We start from the raw sequence: 14076 nt of genomic DNA on the forward strand, positions 1-14076 counted from the left end.
CACACACGCACACACACACACACACACACACACACACACACACGTACACGCACACATTAAACTTAATATTTAGCTCCAGCTAATCCAAATATTTTAACCTCCTTAAGTGTATTTGAGAAACATAAGGGTATTTTCTGGCCTGATAATTTATTTCACAAAATAGTTAAAAAAATGGGGTGGCGTCAGATTTTAGAGGTCTATGATTTCTGTCTTGTCTTTGGCAGAAGACCAAGATCCATTTTTTGTGCTTGCACTGGCACCAGAACCAGAATACACAGCAGCTGAGCCTGAGGAGAAAATACCAACTCTACAAGTTGGCAAGTTCAAACTAGAAACCTGCCTGCTGTCAGCCAACAGTACCAACCACTCACCATTTGTCATCAGTAAATACATATATACCAAGGCTTTTAATATTAAAGGATACAAAAAGACAAGAAAGAAAATTTGAGTATTTTCAAAATCCAAAATTTGTAGAAACAAACAACAGCAACAAAAAAAAGTCTGGACGGTTTGGTTGAAAATATCTTTATTCAATTACTAAAAAAATAAAAAAAAAATCTGGTAATCTTAGCATAGGTCTAAATTATTAACTCACCAATTTATGGCATCATGTACAGCATTTTATTTTATTTTTTTTCATTCTGTTTGCACGTAACGAGCACACAACGTCAGCCAGTCAAGGCTTCATAATTTAAACACCTCTACGTTATTAATAACATATATCATCACAGCAAATTCAGTATTTTGATGGCATCGGTTTTAGCAACGCTTCAGGAATAGAACGTGTTGGAAAACCTTTTGGAACACAAATGTTACGTGTAGGTTTACACGAGCTGTTTTTCAACAAAACAACAATTGTAAAAAAAAAAAAGAAGAAAAAAAGAAATAAAACAACATTTCACCATAAACCACCAAGGTAACCAGACCTCAAAACCCCAGTCCTGTTACGTAAATCAAAATCAAATCAAATCAAATCACAGTTAACTTATGCTGATTAAGAAAACAAACACCACCACTTTTCTTGCAACTCTTTAAAAGTGTAACAGGACTTGCTACTTAATTGTACTCCAGTGATCGAGTAAAAACTTTAAATAATAAATAAACATTAAAAATGGTCTAGTTTAGTCATTTTTCTTTACTTGCAGAAATCACAAGTGACTAGAAAATGTATCAACGTTGGTTTCTTCACATTGCTGTAAACGCCAGCATACACACGGTAACCAGCAGAGCTGCAAGGGAATGGAGGAGAAAATAAGGCAAATTAATTAGTTTAAATTAAAATAACCAATAAAAAAAAACCTCAGTAAGAATCAGAAAACCAATAAAAATTGTGTTTAGCTTACCAGGCAAGAAAGAGCGTGTGGGTGTGAGCAGAGAAGGAGCGTAATTGTTTAGCAGGTTGGTGAGGTTAGCGGTAGGATCCGACAAGTTTGCACGACGTGTCAATAATTGGAACAATGGGTTTCCCAGCTGAAAAGTTTCTGACAGAAAAAGGAAAATAAAGTAACATTAACTGTAGTGTAATTTTTTTCCCCTTTAGGTCTAGAGAACAGTTTATAAGTGCTTAAACTGATTCCTTACTGGCATCATAAGATCCAGTTGAAACTGACAAAGCATAAGATGCTGCTCGGACAGTTGTGTCTGGTAGCTCAGCTGAAAATGTACACTGGATTTTTCTGCCGTCGACTTTGCCCAGCTGATTGCTTGAGTTCTGCGACTGAAGAGAGAAGCGGTTCGATTGTTCAAATGTTCAGAGAGACCTTAACTGTCAAAACATTGGACCCCCACCCATTTACCATTCCAAATAACCTTAACTTACCTGTTTGAGGAGCGCCGAATTTTCAATGGTGCCAGTGAAGAATCTGACAGCGCTATTGTCGTTTGCACAAATGTAAGCTGTGTGAGTGCCACTCTGCAGAACCCAACAACATGATATGATCAGTTTCACTGATTTAGACTAAACTGTACTTCAGTCTGGAAACACAAAAATCTATACATTTAAATATGAAATACCTGAGTTTCAGTAGTTGAGAGTCCAGCGGCAACGTAGCCCTCTGACTGTCCTGAGAGCTCAAAGTTGTATATTTGTCCACTTTGTTGCTTGACAGAAATGAAATAGCAACTATCTCCGGCAGCGGGATCGCACTCTGAGGGTTCGGCTGCACAGAGCTTTGAGGAGCCACATTCTTTCCGGGTTATAGTTGTCTGCAACAAGGAAGGCAAATAATTAAAATCTTGTACTTTAAAAAAAAACACTATGAAAGAGGAAAGCTGCATTTTTCTTAAAGTTATGTGGGGGGAAATATGACATTGTAAACCTTTGCTTTTCTCACATTTAAACATAGATATTTTTTAGTACTGCTGTCTTCAATTGCAAGATATTTAAAATGCAATTTAATCCTCAAAATGGACCTCAAAACTCTTAAATTGTCATCACAGACCCTACAATAGCAAGGTTTCCTCCAGAAACTTGCTAAGGCCAATGGTTGGGTGCCAAAGCAGTCATTCATCCAGCGGCTAGTCATGTTTTTAAGTAAAAAAATGTTTAAAGTTGACACAAAATTTGAAAATATTCACTTTATAATTATGTGTTATTGAAAGATTGGAAGATTAATACCTGAATACCAACTATAAAGTCTTAAAAAATGCAAACATTTTAGAAAGACTTGCATAAATAAGCATTGCTTAGCCTGCTGGGGCTCAAGTAAAACCCGGTGGCCCACCAGGCTTGTAATACACTGAGGGAAACTCTGAATAGCCTAATGCTACCGCTGACAAGAAAGCATAAGCCTTTTGTACAATTAGGAAGAAACAACATTAAGTTTAGCTTCAATGGGAGGTGTGCCAGGATGAAACCTTCACCCCCAGAGAGAAAATATAAATGCCAGGCCAGGTATGAAACCAAAATATTTGGATATAAGAACAGAGAATATGTTTGGCATAAAAGCTGCAATTGTCATGTTTTGGGACAAGCTCACCATTTTAGAAACCACTGTCAATTCTACTGGGTTTCTGGGTATGTTTGTGGAAACTGAGCTTTTCTTTCTTTTTCACAATGACTCTCTTTTCCATTTGGCAATAATTCTCTGTACATGTGCATCCCTTACCGAAAGTTGGGATGTGAGAACCCCCACTTCTGGTGACACTGTGGTTGCATTGCTTCCCGTTGGTGCTGGGGTCGTTGTGTTGGTAATCTCGTTGGTTACGGTGTTATTAGGGTTTGCCAGGTCTACGTTGCTGACCCTTATAACAGGTGTGGGAGCACCCAGGCTGTCATTAGCTGAGAGTAGAGAAAACACACAGTTTTTAGTTAAATTGTAAAATTTTCTGCTCTTGTGAAAATGTTGCATTCTTTTGCGAGATGTTAGCTTACTGTCATTAAACTCTCCCGTGGAAACCGAAACGCCGAGGTTTGTTGCTCGAGTCGTTGGTTGTGGAACAGTGGCAAGGAAACTGCACTGAATTGTTTTGCCCCGGACCTTTCCCTTCACTGAGTTCACGTTGAGCTGCGGAGCAGAAAGTGCCACAGAAGTTTTAGAAAGTTAAGCAGATGCGATTTTGCAGACAACAGAATCCAAAAGCTATTAAACATGTTACATAGCTGAAGTTGACCTTTGATGGTTTGTTATTAATATAATCTTATGCACTCTAAAAAGAAAAAAGTTGAACCAACTTAACTGAATTGCTTCTGTAGGTAACAAGCAATTCAATTAAGTTTATCCAACTAAATTTATTAAGTTTAACCAATTCAATATATTATAATCATCCAACTCAATTTGTTAAGTCAGTCTTACTCAAATCATTTAGTTTACTTCAAAAATGGTAAATAAACTTAAATAGCACTTTTGACCACTGAAAGCACATATTCACACATTTATTTAATGCTCAGATTGGTTGGCAACTTGGGATTAAATACCCAGGGGACACATTAACATATGGCAGGAGGAAGCTGGAATTGAACTGACAACCTTCCGATTACAAGGCAACTACTCTATCCACAGAGCCACAGTCGCTTACTGGGAATGTGTCCCCGTAAGCTTGAGTCATTGTGTCAGACATGGGACACAAACTGAATTATTTCAAGTAAAGTCAAAGTGAAAAAGGTTATTTAAGGAAAAGATTTGTGTATTTAGATGACACTGTAAAAAGATTATTTAAATTTAGTTTGGAACTTCTTAAAAGTTTGAGTTGACTTTCTGTAGAATTAAATCAAAGAGATTTTAAATGTTTATTAGAACAAAATAAATGATTTGAGTAAGAATGACTTAAATTTGTCGTGTTAAACCCCCTTATGACTTAAGTTATAAAAACTTAGCAAATTGAGTTGGAAAAACTTAGTGAATTGAGTTGGATGATCATAATAAATTGAGTTGGTCAGACATAGGATACAAAACTGGCATTGAACTCAATTGTTTTAAGTAAAGTCAAAGTGAAAAAGGTTATTTAAGGAAAAGATTTGTGTATTTAGATGACACTGTAAAAAGATTATTTAAATTTAGTTTGGAACTTCTTAAAAGTTTGAGTTGACTTTCTGTAGAATTAAATCAAAGAGATTTTAAATGTTTATTAGAACAAAATAAATGATTTGAGTAAGAATGACTTAAATTTGTCATGTTAAACCCCCTCATGAATTAAGTTATAAAAACTTAGCAAATTGAGTTGGATGATCATAATAAATTGATTTGGTCAATATGATATGAAACAGGCATTGAACTCAATTGTTTTAAGTAAAGTCAAAGTGAAAAGTTCCTTTAGGTTAAAGATTTGTAAGTTTTGAGTTAAATGAACACAAAAAAGTAAGTTGTCATAGCAAAAGCAAAATAATTAAGTTAAATTAATGTAAATAAGTCCATAAGATGAACTACAGCCCAAAAACACTTTTTAGAGTGTGGGACAACTGTAAAACTCACCGTTGAAATAGTTAGCACACCATTTTTGAGGGTCGAACCAAAGAATTTGACTTTGCCCTTGTTATTTGCACAGACATAAGTTGGGTCTCCCTGCAGGAGAAAATTGGGTAAAGTAAATAGTACTGTCAGAACCAGCGTTACAGAAATATAAAGTATAGCTTCAGTCATTTTGTCTTCCAGTGAATTGATGAAGTTAAATTACCTCTCCAGCGCCACCTGTGAGAGTTGCTGCAATGTATCCGTCTGATTCTCCTGAAAGATCGAAGTTAAAGTTTTGACCACTTTCCTTCTTGGCAGCAAGGAAGAAGCAAGATCCTGTTGCAGAGGGGTCACACTTAGAGGGCTCAGCTACACACAGCTGCTGGGATCCACACTCAGCATTCGTAATGTTGGTCTGCAAAAGACATAACAGCAATTACAGTGGATAGAATGATTTACAGTTTAGCCATTAACAAAAATATCTACAATGGCCCACTCTATTCTTTTGCATTGTTTTTTTTTTATTCATCTTTTTCTCTTACCTCAAGGGTTACCACTGTGGTGTTTGGTGACACTGCGGGAACTTGTGTTGATACTGCCGTTGATACACTTGTCACGATAGTTTCTGCTGTTGCTGTCACGTTGCTAGCTGGTGTAGTGGAGATATTGCCGAGACTTGTCACGGTGGCTTCTGCTGTTGCTGTCACGTTGCTAGCTGGGGTTGTTGTGTTGGTAATCTCGTTGGTTACGGTGTTATTAGGGTTTGCCAGGTCTACGTTGCTGACCCTTACAACTTGTGTGGGAGCACCCAGGCTGTCATTAGCTGAGAGTAGAGAAAACACACAGTTTTTAGTTAAATTTTAACATTTTCTGCTCTTGTGAAAATGTTGCATTTTTTTGCGAGATGTTAGCTTACTGTCATTAAACGTTCCCTTGGAAACCGAAACCCCGAGGTTTGTTGCTCGAGTCGTTGGTTGTGGAACAGTGGCAAGGAAACTGCACTGAATTGTTTTGCCCTGGACCTTTCCCTTCACTGAGTTCACATTGAGCTGCGGAGCAGAAAGTGCCACAGAAGTTTTAGAAAGTTAAGCAGATGCGATTTTGCAGACAACAGAATCCAAAAAGCTATTAAACATGTTACATAGCTGAAGTTGACCTTTGATGGTTTGTTATCAATATAATCTTATGGGACAACTGTAAAACTCACCGTTGAAATAGTTAGCACACCATTTTTGAGGGTCGAACCAAAGAATTTGACTTTGCCCTTGCTATTTGCACAGACATAAGTTGGGTCTCCCTGCAGGAGAAAATTGGGTAAAGTAAATAGTACTGTCAGAACCAGCGTTACAGAAATATAAAGTATAGCTTCAGTCATTTTGTCTTCCAGTGAATTGATGAAGTTAAATTACCTCTCCAGCGCCACCTGTGAGAGTTGCTGCAATGTATCCGTCTGATTCTCCTGAAAGATCGAAGTTAAAGTTTTGACCACTTTCCTTCTTGGCAGCAAGGAAGAAGCAAGATCCTGTTGCAGAGGGGTCACACTTAGAGGGCTCAGCTACACACAGCTGCTGGGATCCACACTCAGCATTCGTAATGTTGGTCTGCAAAAGACATAACAGCAATTACAGTGGATAGAATGATTTACAGTTTAGCCATTAACAAAAATATCTACAATGGCCCACTCTATTCTTTTGCATTGTTTTTTTTTATTCATCTTTTTCTCTTACCTCAAGGGTTACCACTGTGGTGTTTGGTGACACTGTGGGAAATTGTGTTGATACTGCCGTTGATACCATTGTCATGGTGGTTTCTGCTGTTGCTGTCACATTGCTAGCTGGTGTAGTGGAGATATTGCTGAGACTTGTCACGATGGTTTCTGCTGTTGCTGTCACGTTGCTAGCTGGTGTAGTGGAGATATTGCTGAGACTTGCCAAGGCAGTTTCTGCTGTTGCTGTCACGTTGCTAGCTGGGGTTGTTGACATATTGGTGGGATTTGTTGCCTTTATTCCCTCCGTTGTTGTCATATTGCTAGCTGGTGTTGTTGTAATGTTTTGAGTGCTCTCAGCATAAGTGCCCACAAATCTCCCAGACAGCGTCGCCAACAGAACACAGAAAATAAGTATTTTGTCCATGCCTACAGAAAATAGCAAAATAGACAGAATCATTCCTGACGCAAAATTTTGATACAGTTAGAGATGAGAAAATAACTTTGAGAGTTTTCAATTCACCCAAATGTCCTCCAAAATATCATGGATATTCACTGTTAATTTTATCCTAACTTTAATATTTGTCAGTATCCAAATCAATATTTAATAGAGACTGGATGGAGTATCTGCACACACTTAGACTTAAGACTCATGTACAGACTCATTACATGTACAAGATGTAATTAACTTACATCTAAGTCATTAGTCCTCAGTCCAGTTGTAAAGGGACTGGAGGTTAACGTGGCTAATGCTAACACGGGTAAACGTTAAAAAACCTGTGTAATTTAACGGCAGACTGAAAATGTGAATTAGGGCAAACAGAATGAGAATCCCATAGCTGTCTGTCTGTGGTTGATCGTTACTGAAAATAATAGTGAAATAAGAGTTTTGTACCTTACAGTAGATGAAATTATATTTTTTTCTGAACATGGACACATATTCCCTTACATAATTAAATATATGCAGCCATATTCAATAATTTAAAGTGCGTGTTTTGAATACACATGTTAGTCAAATTAAAAGTACTTTATGAAAATAATCTTTGAGCAAGGATTATAAATACTTTTAATTTGGTCTGTATTATTGTATTAAGCACTGCTGTTTTGTTCATCTGGAGTAATGTTATTTTCTTAATACTGTATTTGTAATAGGTATAATATTACAATAATTAACAAAAAAGGCTTAAAAACGTCAGTATGTATATTTAATCTATACTGAGTTTCACTTAGTACTGAAAAAATTTTAATACTTGTTATTGATTTATTGAGTATGACTGTGCTTGTGTATGATTATATCCCTTAAATGCTGTACTTACAGTATATCCATGGTCCTTGTTATGTCTAGTGGTCAAAATGAATTTAGAAAAAGACAAAATGTCTTCCAGAGCATTCAATCCAAAACCTGTCATTTTCTACACTAAATGCATTATATACACTTACATTAACTTATGCACCATTTAACACATGTATATATGTACACTTTTAAACATATACTTTCACAAAATATATACAGCTATACTTATGCATGAAATAACTTTCTGTTTGTGGAAGAATGTTTTACCCAAGTCAAAGAGTTTTAATGTAATTCTATAAAACTTTATGTAAGCATATGGGAACCTCTTTACAACAGAGTACTGGGTCCACTGTAGATCGAATTTAATTTCACCTGTTTAAAACCTATTTAGGAATTAGGATTAGGACTACACACCAGAAACACAAAGCCACTGCAACCCAGGAGCAGAGATGTACCAATTACACAGACACATTTCCTTAACTTACCACTAAACCCTTAAAAGGGATTCTATCATTTTGCTGCTAAAGTCTAAATGTACAACTTCATGACATCAAATAAATATTCATCATCAATAGGTGACACTAAATTCAACAAAGTAAAGAAAAGTTATTCTGGTTTTTTTTTTTTAGCAAAAAGAAATAATTTTGGTTATCCTTACTGACATAAAAATAAAAAGTATGATGTAAGGTTATAGAAGGTGAAAGAGAGAAAAAAAATATTTTCTCCTTTTAATTAGTGGTTTGAATTCCAATTGTAATTGAAGTATTGTTGAAGTACTGCAATTAGTCAAGTAAGGAGAAACATTTCACAATGGAGAGCGTTTTTTTTGTTTGTTTTTTTTTTTCTTTTTACCTGTGAATCTTCTTGTCGTCAATCTAATTGGTTGTTCCTCGGATGTCAAAGTTTCTTCCCTGAAATATGATCTGCAAGTGGACTGTTTCTGATGCTTTCTGATGAATTCTGCAAAGTCCCAAAGAAAAATGTGACACCTGATGATGGAGTGTCACTATTTAAGTTTAGGAGGAGGAGTTAACACAACTGAAACCAAAAGGGAAACATTCTGTAAACTGCTCAGAGACCTGATTAAATCAGTTCCTGTTAACACCACAGCTTGTTCAGACGAATGTAATTAAAAGTATGTAGTGTGTGTGTGTGTGTGTGTGTGTGTGTGTGTGTGTGTGTGTGTGTGTGTGTGTGTGTGTGTGTGTGTGTGCGTGTGTGTGTGTGTGCCATGTACACATGCTTAGCTTTCCTGTTTAGGACCATTCTTGGTACACTGTGGATAAAGTAAGTATTGAACACATCACAATTTTTTATAGAAAACCTATATCTAAAGTTGTTATTGACATGGATTTTTCAACAGGTGTTGGCAATGACCCAAGAAACCTACACATAGAAAGAAAGTAAAACAAATAAGTTGAGAAATTAAGTTATGTGTAATAATGTAAAATAGCACCGGTGAAAAGTATTGAAGACTCTTTCTGATATTTAGTTAATACTTTGTGCACCTCCAAACTTCAGTGATGGGGTGATGTACGGTGCATTTTGACCTCCAAACATGGTTTGTGTTTTATGGTACCAAACTATGTTCCAGGCTTGTCCAAATGTTGTGCAGCAAACTTTAAAGGAGCGTCAACATGCTTCTTCTTCAGAACTGGACACTAGCAACTGTGGCTCTGTGGGTAGAGTAGTTGTCTTGCAATCGGAAGGTTGTAGGTTCAATGCCAGCTTCCTCCTACCACATGTTGATGTGCCTGTGCCCCTGGGCAAGGCACTTAACCCTAAATTGCCTACCGAGCTGCGTATCGGTGTAGTGTATAAATGTGTGTGCGAATGGGTGAATGTGACTCTAGTGTAAAGCGCTTTGAGTGGTCAAAAATGATCAGATAAAGCGCTATATAAGTTCAGACCATTTAGTGTAGTGAATAGGGCCTAGGCAAATGCTAAAGTCCAGGGGCCACCATAAAGTGGGGCATTGTTCCTGCACATTCAATACATAGACGCCTCATAGTCGGGTGATTCTCACGAACCCAGTCATTTGAATGTCTAAGAAGATTTTAAAGTCATACTCATGAAAATTAAAAATAATTCACTTTTATTTGAACAATCATCATTTCTAATATTTGGCACAGTTAATTGTTAGTTACCAAAATATTTTTTAAAATGTTTTTTAACTAATTTTAGAGTCAGAAATTCATTACCGTAATGCGTCCACAGTAAAAAAAAATGCTTTCACCTCAATTTATCATTGTAATTATTCAAGCTGGTTTATAAAAAAATACTACCAACTTGTGTAAAATAATGTAAACTAGCTCAATATTGTGATATCTAATGATTTCCTATTAAATAATAAAATATATTTTAATAAAAGTGAGTGTCCAGAGGTGCAAAACTCATTACCGTAGCACCTTGTTCGAAGTCCTGTTAAATTTATAGAATTTTTTAAAATTGAGTTATTTTGACCCATAATGTACCACAAAGAAGAGAAGACAAAATATGGCTAAAAAATAAGATTGTTTGACATATTTTGATTATGATAATTGTTATGTTTCTCCTTGCATACGCCTATTCGCACACCACAGCCGATCATTACCGTAATGTGCATTACCTCATGTGCTTAAAAAGTAAATGATTAGATATTTTTCTGTAGAGAAGATATCAGGGAATTTGTATTGTAGATGAAAAAATTTTAGCTGACTCACCATGGCATGCTACCATTTTAAGCTATCTCATGCGAATTTCACTCATTACCGTAATGCACAACTTTCATTACCGCGCAATTTTAGACCTGTTGCGGTAATGAAAAACAAGATTACGGTGATGAACAGTGTCTTTTTGAAATGAAAAAATAGATAAATACATAGTGCATTTAAACTTTAATGCTCCTTCTTATTGTTTTTTTACACAATTACAGCAGTTTTTTATTTACTTCCTACTTATGAAAAATGGTTATACTATTTTATGGCAACAAATATTAATTACCTAATGTGAAGGGCAAAAGGAAGTAGTGCTGGATATCAATTAAAATTTCCAAAAATGCTTAGATTCAGAGGGACCCATTTCAACTCATGATCCAATTTGATGGTTTTTCGATTCAGTTAAGGATATTCCGCTATCAAAATTTTACTTGGAAGGTGAATGAGTGAAAGAAGATGTATACTGGGGGCAGTTCTCCTGGACTGGCAGCCCGGGGGGGTGGTCCACCTACAGAGTATGCTCCAACTACAGAGGGTTCTTAGGCCTCCCTGGTAATGTCTATTTTGTGGTTCTGGATTAGTCGAATCTAAGCTTCAGGAAGAGCAGTGTGGGTTTTGTCTTGGTCGTGGAACACTAGACCAGCTCTACACCCTCAGCAGGTCCTGGAGGGTCCGTGGAAGTTCGCCCAATCAATCTACATGCGTATTGTGAACTTGGAAAAGGTGTTCGACCGTGTCCTTCAGGGAGCCCTGTAGGGGCTGACAGTAAGTCGGGCTGGTTTCCGGTGAGAGTTGGACTCCGCCAAGGCTGCCCTTTGTCATCGATTCTGTTCATTACTTTCATGGACAGAATTTCTAAACGCAGCCAAGATGTGGACAGGGTCCGTTTTGGTGGCCTTCGCATCTCTGCTTTTTGCAGATGATGTGGTCCTGTTGGCTTCATCAGGTCATGATCTACAGGTTTAGTTCCCAGTATATCTGTAGTCATGGATGGGAAAATGGAGTGAGAAATTGACAGGTGGATTGGTGCAGCGTCCACAGTGAAGCATATACTGCTTTTCATTGTAAGCAGTAATGGCTTTCCATTATGGTTCAGCAATATGCAACATTTTCTCAGTTGCACTGGTCTGCCCTGGTGAAGAGAGAGCTGAGTCAAAAGACAAAGCTCTCAATTTACTGGCCAATCTACAACCATTACCTCATTTATGGGCATGAGATTTGGGTCATCACCAAAAGAACAAGATCACAGCTACAAGAGGCCAAAATGTTTTTTCTCTGAGCTCTCCTGTAGAGACAAGGTGAGAAGCTCGGTCATCTGGGAGGGACTCAGAGTAGAGCCACTGCTCCTCCACATTGAGAGGAGCCAGTTGAGGTGGCTTGGGCATCTGGTGAGGATGCCCGAGCCACCTCAATAAATAAATCACCCTTACATAAAAATAAATGAATAAAAAAAAAAATAAAAAAAAAAAAACACCCAGTGAAGGACATAGCCTATTATCCAGGTCTGTGTAATATCGATTTTTGCGATATATATCAATATTTTCTTTCCTAGAAAAAAATCGATATAGTAATGCAAGTATTGTAACATCCAACTGTCATCTTGTTCACTCACTGCTTGCTTCGCCAGGAGAGTGATTAGGTCATCAGGCTTAGAGTGATTCCTTCAGATGTTAAGTGTCAAGGTTAAAAAGGTATCAAACTATTCAGAGCAGGTACTTGGTGCACTTTATTTACTTCACAAATGCATGTAAGCTACAGTTTGTACTGTTTCAATTAAAAGAAACATGTTTTCTCACCACTTCTTTGATTCATTTTGTCCAGCTGTTGACTTTAAGTCTGTGTCCATGTCCAACTAGAGCCAGGTGTTGTGTAGTTGGTGCTTTTAATCAGTTTTCAGTTAAATTAATTCAATCCAACTCTAAGTCACAAAATGTCACCAAAATCACTCTGTCCCTCTAAAATCTTTCAGAAAATTGCAAAAGTGTATTGAATTGTATTGTTTGCTGAATATCGCATGTCAGGTCCACTCTCGCATTTCAAAATATCCAAAAGGCAAAAAATGCCAGAGCAGCCCAGGAGGAGGGTTTCGACTCGCTCAAGCAAATAAAGCACTCGCGGAGACTCCTTTCTTGTTTCCAAAAGGTTTCTTTTACTTACAACTATAACAAAAAGTAATCTCCGAGTTGACTTCTACAAAAAAAAACTTAATTTGCGGTACAAAGATCATTTCGCTCCTCACTCCTTTGTCAAAACAATCAGCTCAGCCCCAACAGCTGTTTGTGCCTGATAATCACCGCCCGCTGCTGACTGACAAGGAGGAGGGTCTAAAAAAGGAACAATTAAATACATACATAATTGAATATACAAAATTGAGCTACCATTAATTTGTCATTAAGTCTGTGGAAATGAATTTAGCAAAGCATAAATTTATCTAGTTCTTAATAGGCTCCAACATCGCAATATATATGGTATCGTGAGCAGAATATCGTGTATTGTATTGTATCGTGAGATTATTGAATCACTACAGCCCTACTATTCCTGAGGATTGATGAATTCGTCCAATTGCCCAACCTTACATTCCAAGCAATAAGCAGAGATGAAAAAAAGTCAGTTGTGGGTTTGTTTCCATGGCTCAACGTTGGTAAAATGTTTAATTTGCAGATGTATGTTTTGTTACATGCCATTTTATTATTTATGTGTAGTTAAATGTTAGTGTAATTATAAAGTGTTCATTACCGAAACATTCTTATTCATTACCGACATACGTTTTTTCATTACCGCTATGCTCATTTTATGATAATTTATTTAGATTAGATAAAAGAATTACATGAACTTTTTAATTCCTCAATGAAATGGTCAGACTCTTTTATATTATGGTTGTGTTGTTTTTTCAATTTAATGATTTAACACAAAATTAGAACAAAAATAGATTTTAAAATTGTATTCATGTTACGGTAATGAAATAATTGTTTACATTAAAATAATAAATTTTGTTATTAATGACTATTCTTTGTTGGTACCTTCTCCTTTGTGGACACTGAAGTCCATGGTGTCCAAAAAAAGTGGAAAGATGTTTTTGTGGTTTCATATTTCTTCATCAAAATTGTGTTACGGTAATGAATTTATTTCTTCAAAGTCAGACTAAAATGTCTAAAAATACCTTTAAAAATATGCATAGAGGTTATAATTTTACATTGAAAGATAAAATTAGATTCTATTTTATAAAGAAGGTGTGTTTTTGTGTGCATACAATGCATTTTTATTTTTGTTGTAAGTTGTACCATGTTCGTGAGAATCACCCAGTCGTACGTAAAAGCAGGCAATCAGAGCTCCTTAAATTCTGTGCTGTGTGGACTTCAACTGTTTTACGAAACAAACTGGATTCATTAGGATTACCTTCCCCAGGTAAGGATGAAAAGATCAGAATTACTTGACTTTGCAGCCAGGGTTAGGGCTAACCCAGAACTTCTAAACAACCGGAAAATATTTCCT

The 14076-nt window shown here is 36.6% G+C and overlaps 1 protein-coding gene across 1 annotated transcript; it reads right to left on the minus strand.

The window, feature by feature from the left end:
• Positions 1 to 509: 509 nt before the first annotated feature.
• LOC106916917 (uncharacterized) lies at positions 510 to 8891 on the minus strand. Its single transcript, XM_088016204.1, has 15 exons — positions 8741 to 8891; positions 6617 to 7023; positions 6299 to 6490; positions 6097 to 6186; positions 5806 to 5938; positions 5432 to 5712; positions 5113 to 5304; positions 4911 to 5000; positions 3374 to 3506; positions 3108 to 3280; positions 2014 to 2205; positions 1820 to 1912; positions 1582 to 1717; positions 1344 to 1481; positions 510 to 1229 (listed from the first exon to the last, which is right to left on the minus strand). The coding sequence occupies exons 2-15, from the start codon at positions 7019 to 7021 to the stop codon at positions 1186 to 1188; spliced, it is 2292 nt and encodes a 763-aa protein (XP_087872330.1). The 5' UTR covers positions 7022 to 7023; positions 8741 to 8891; the 3' UTR covers positions 510 to 1185.
• Between the last annotated feature and the right edge of the window lie 5185 nt (positions 8892 to 14076).

Source organism: Poecilia mexicana, unplaced genomic scaffold (genome assembly GCF_051168715.1).
Source record: "Poecilia mexicana isolate PSO_F unplaced genomic scaffold, ASM5116871v1 scaffold_18, whole genome shotgun sequence".
Taxonomy (NCBI): domain Eukaryota; kingdom Metazoa; phylum Chordata; class Actinopteri; order Cyprinodontiformes; family Poeciliidae; genus Poecilia; species Poecilia mexicana.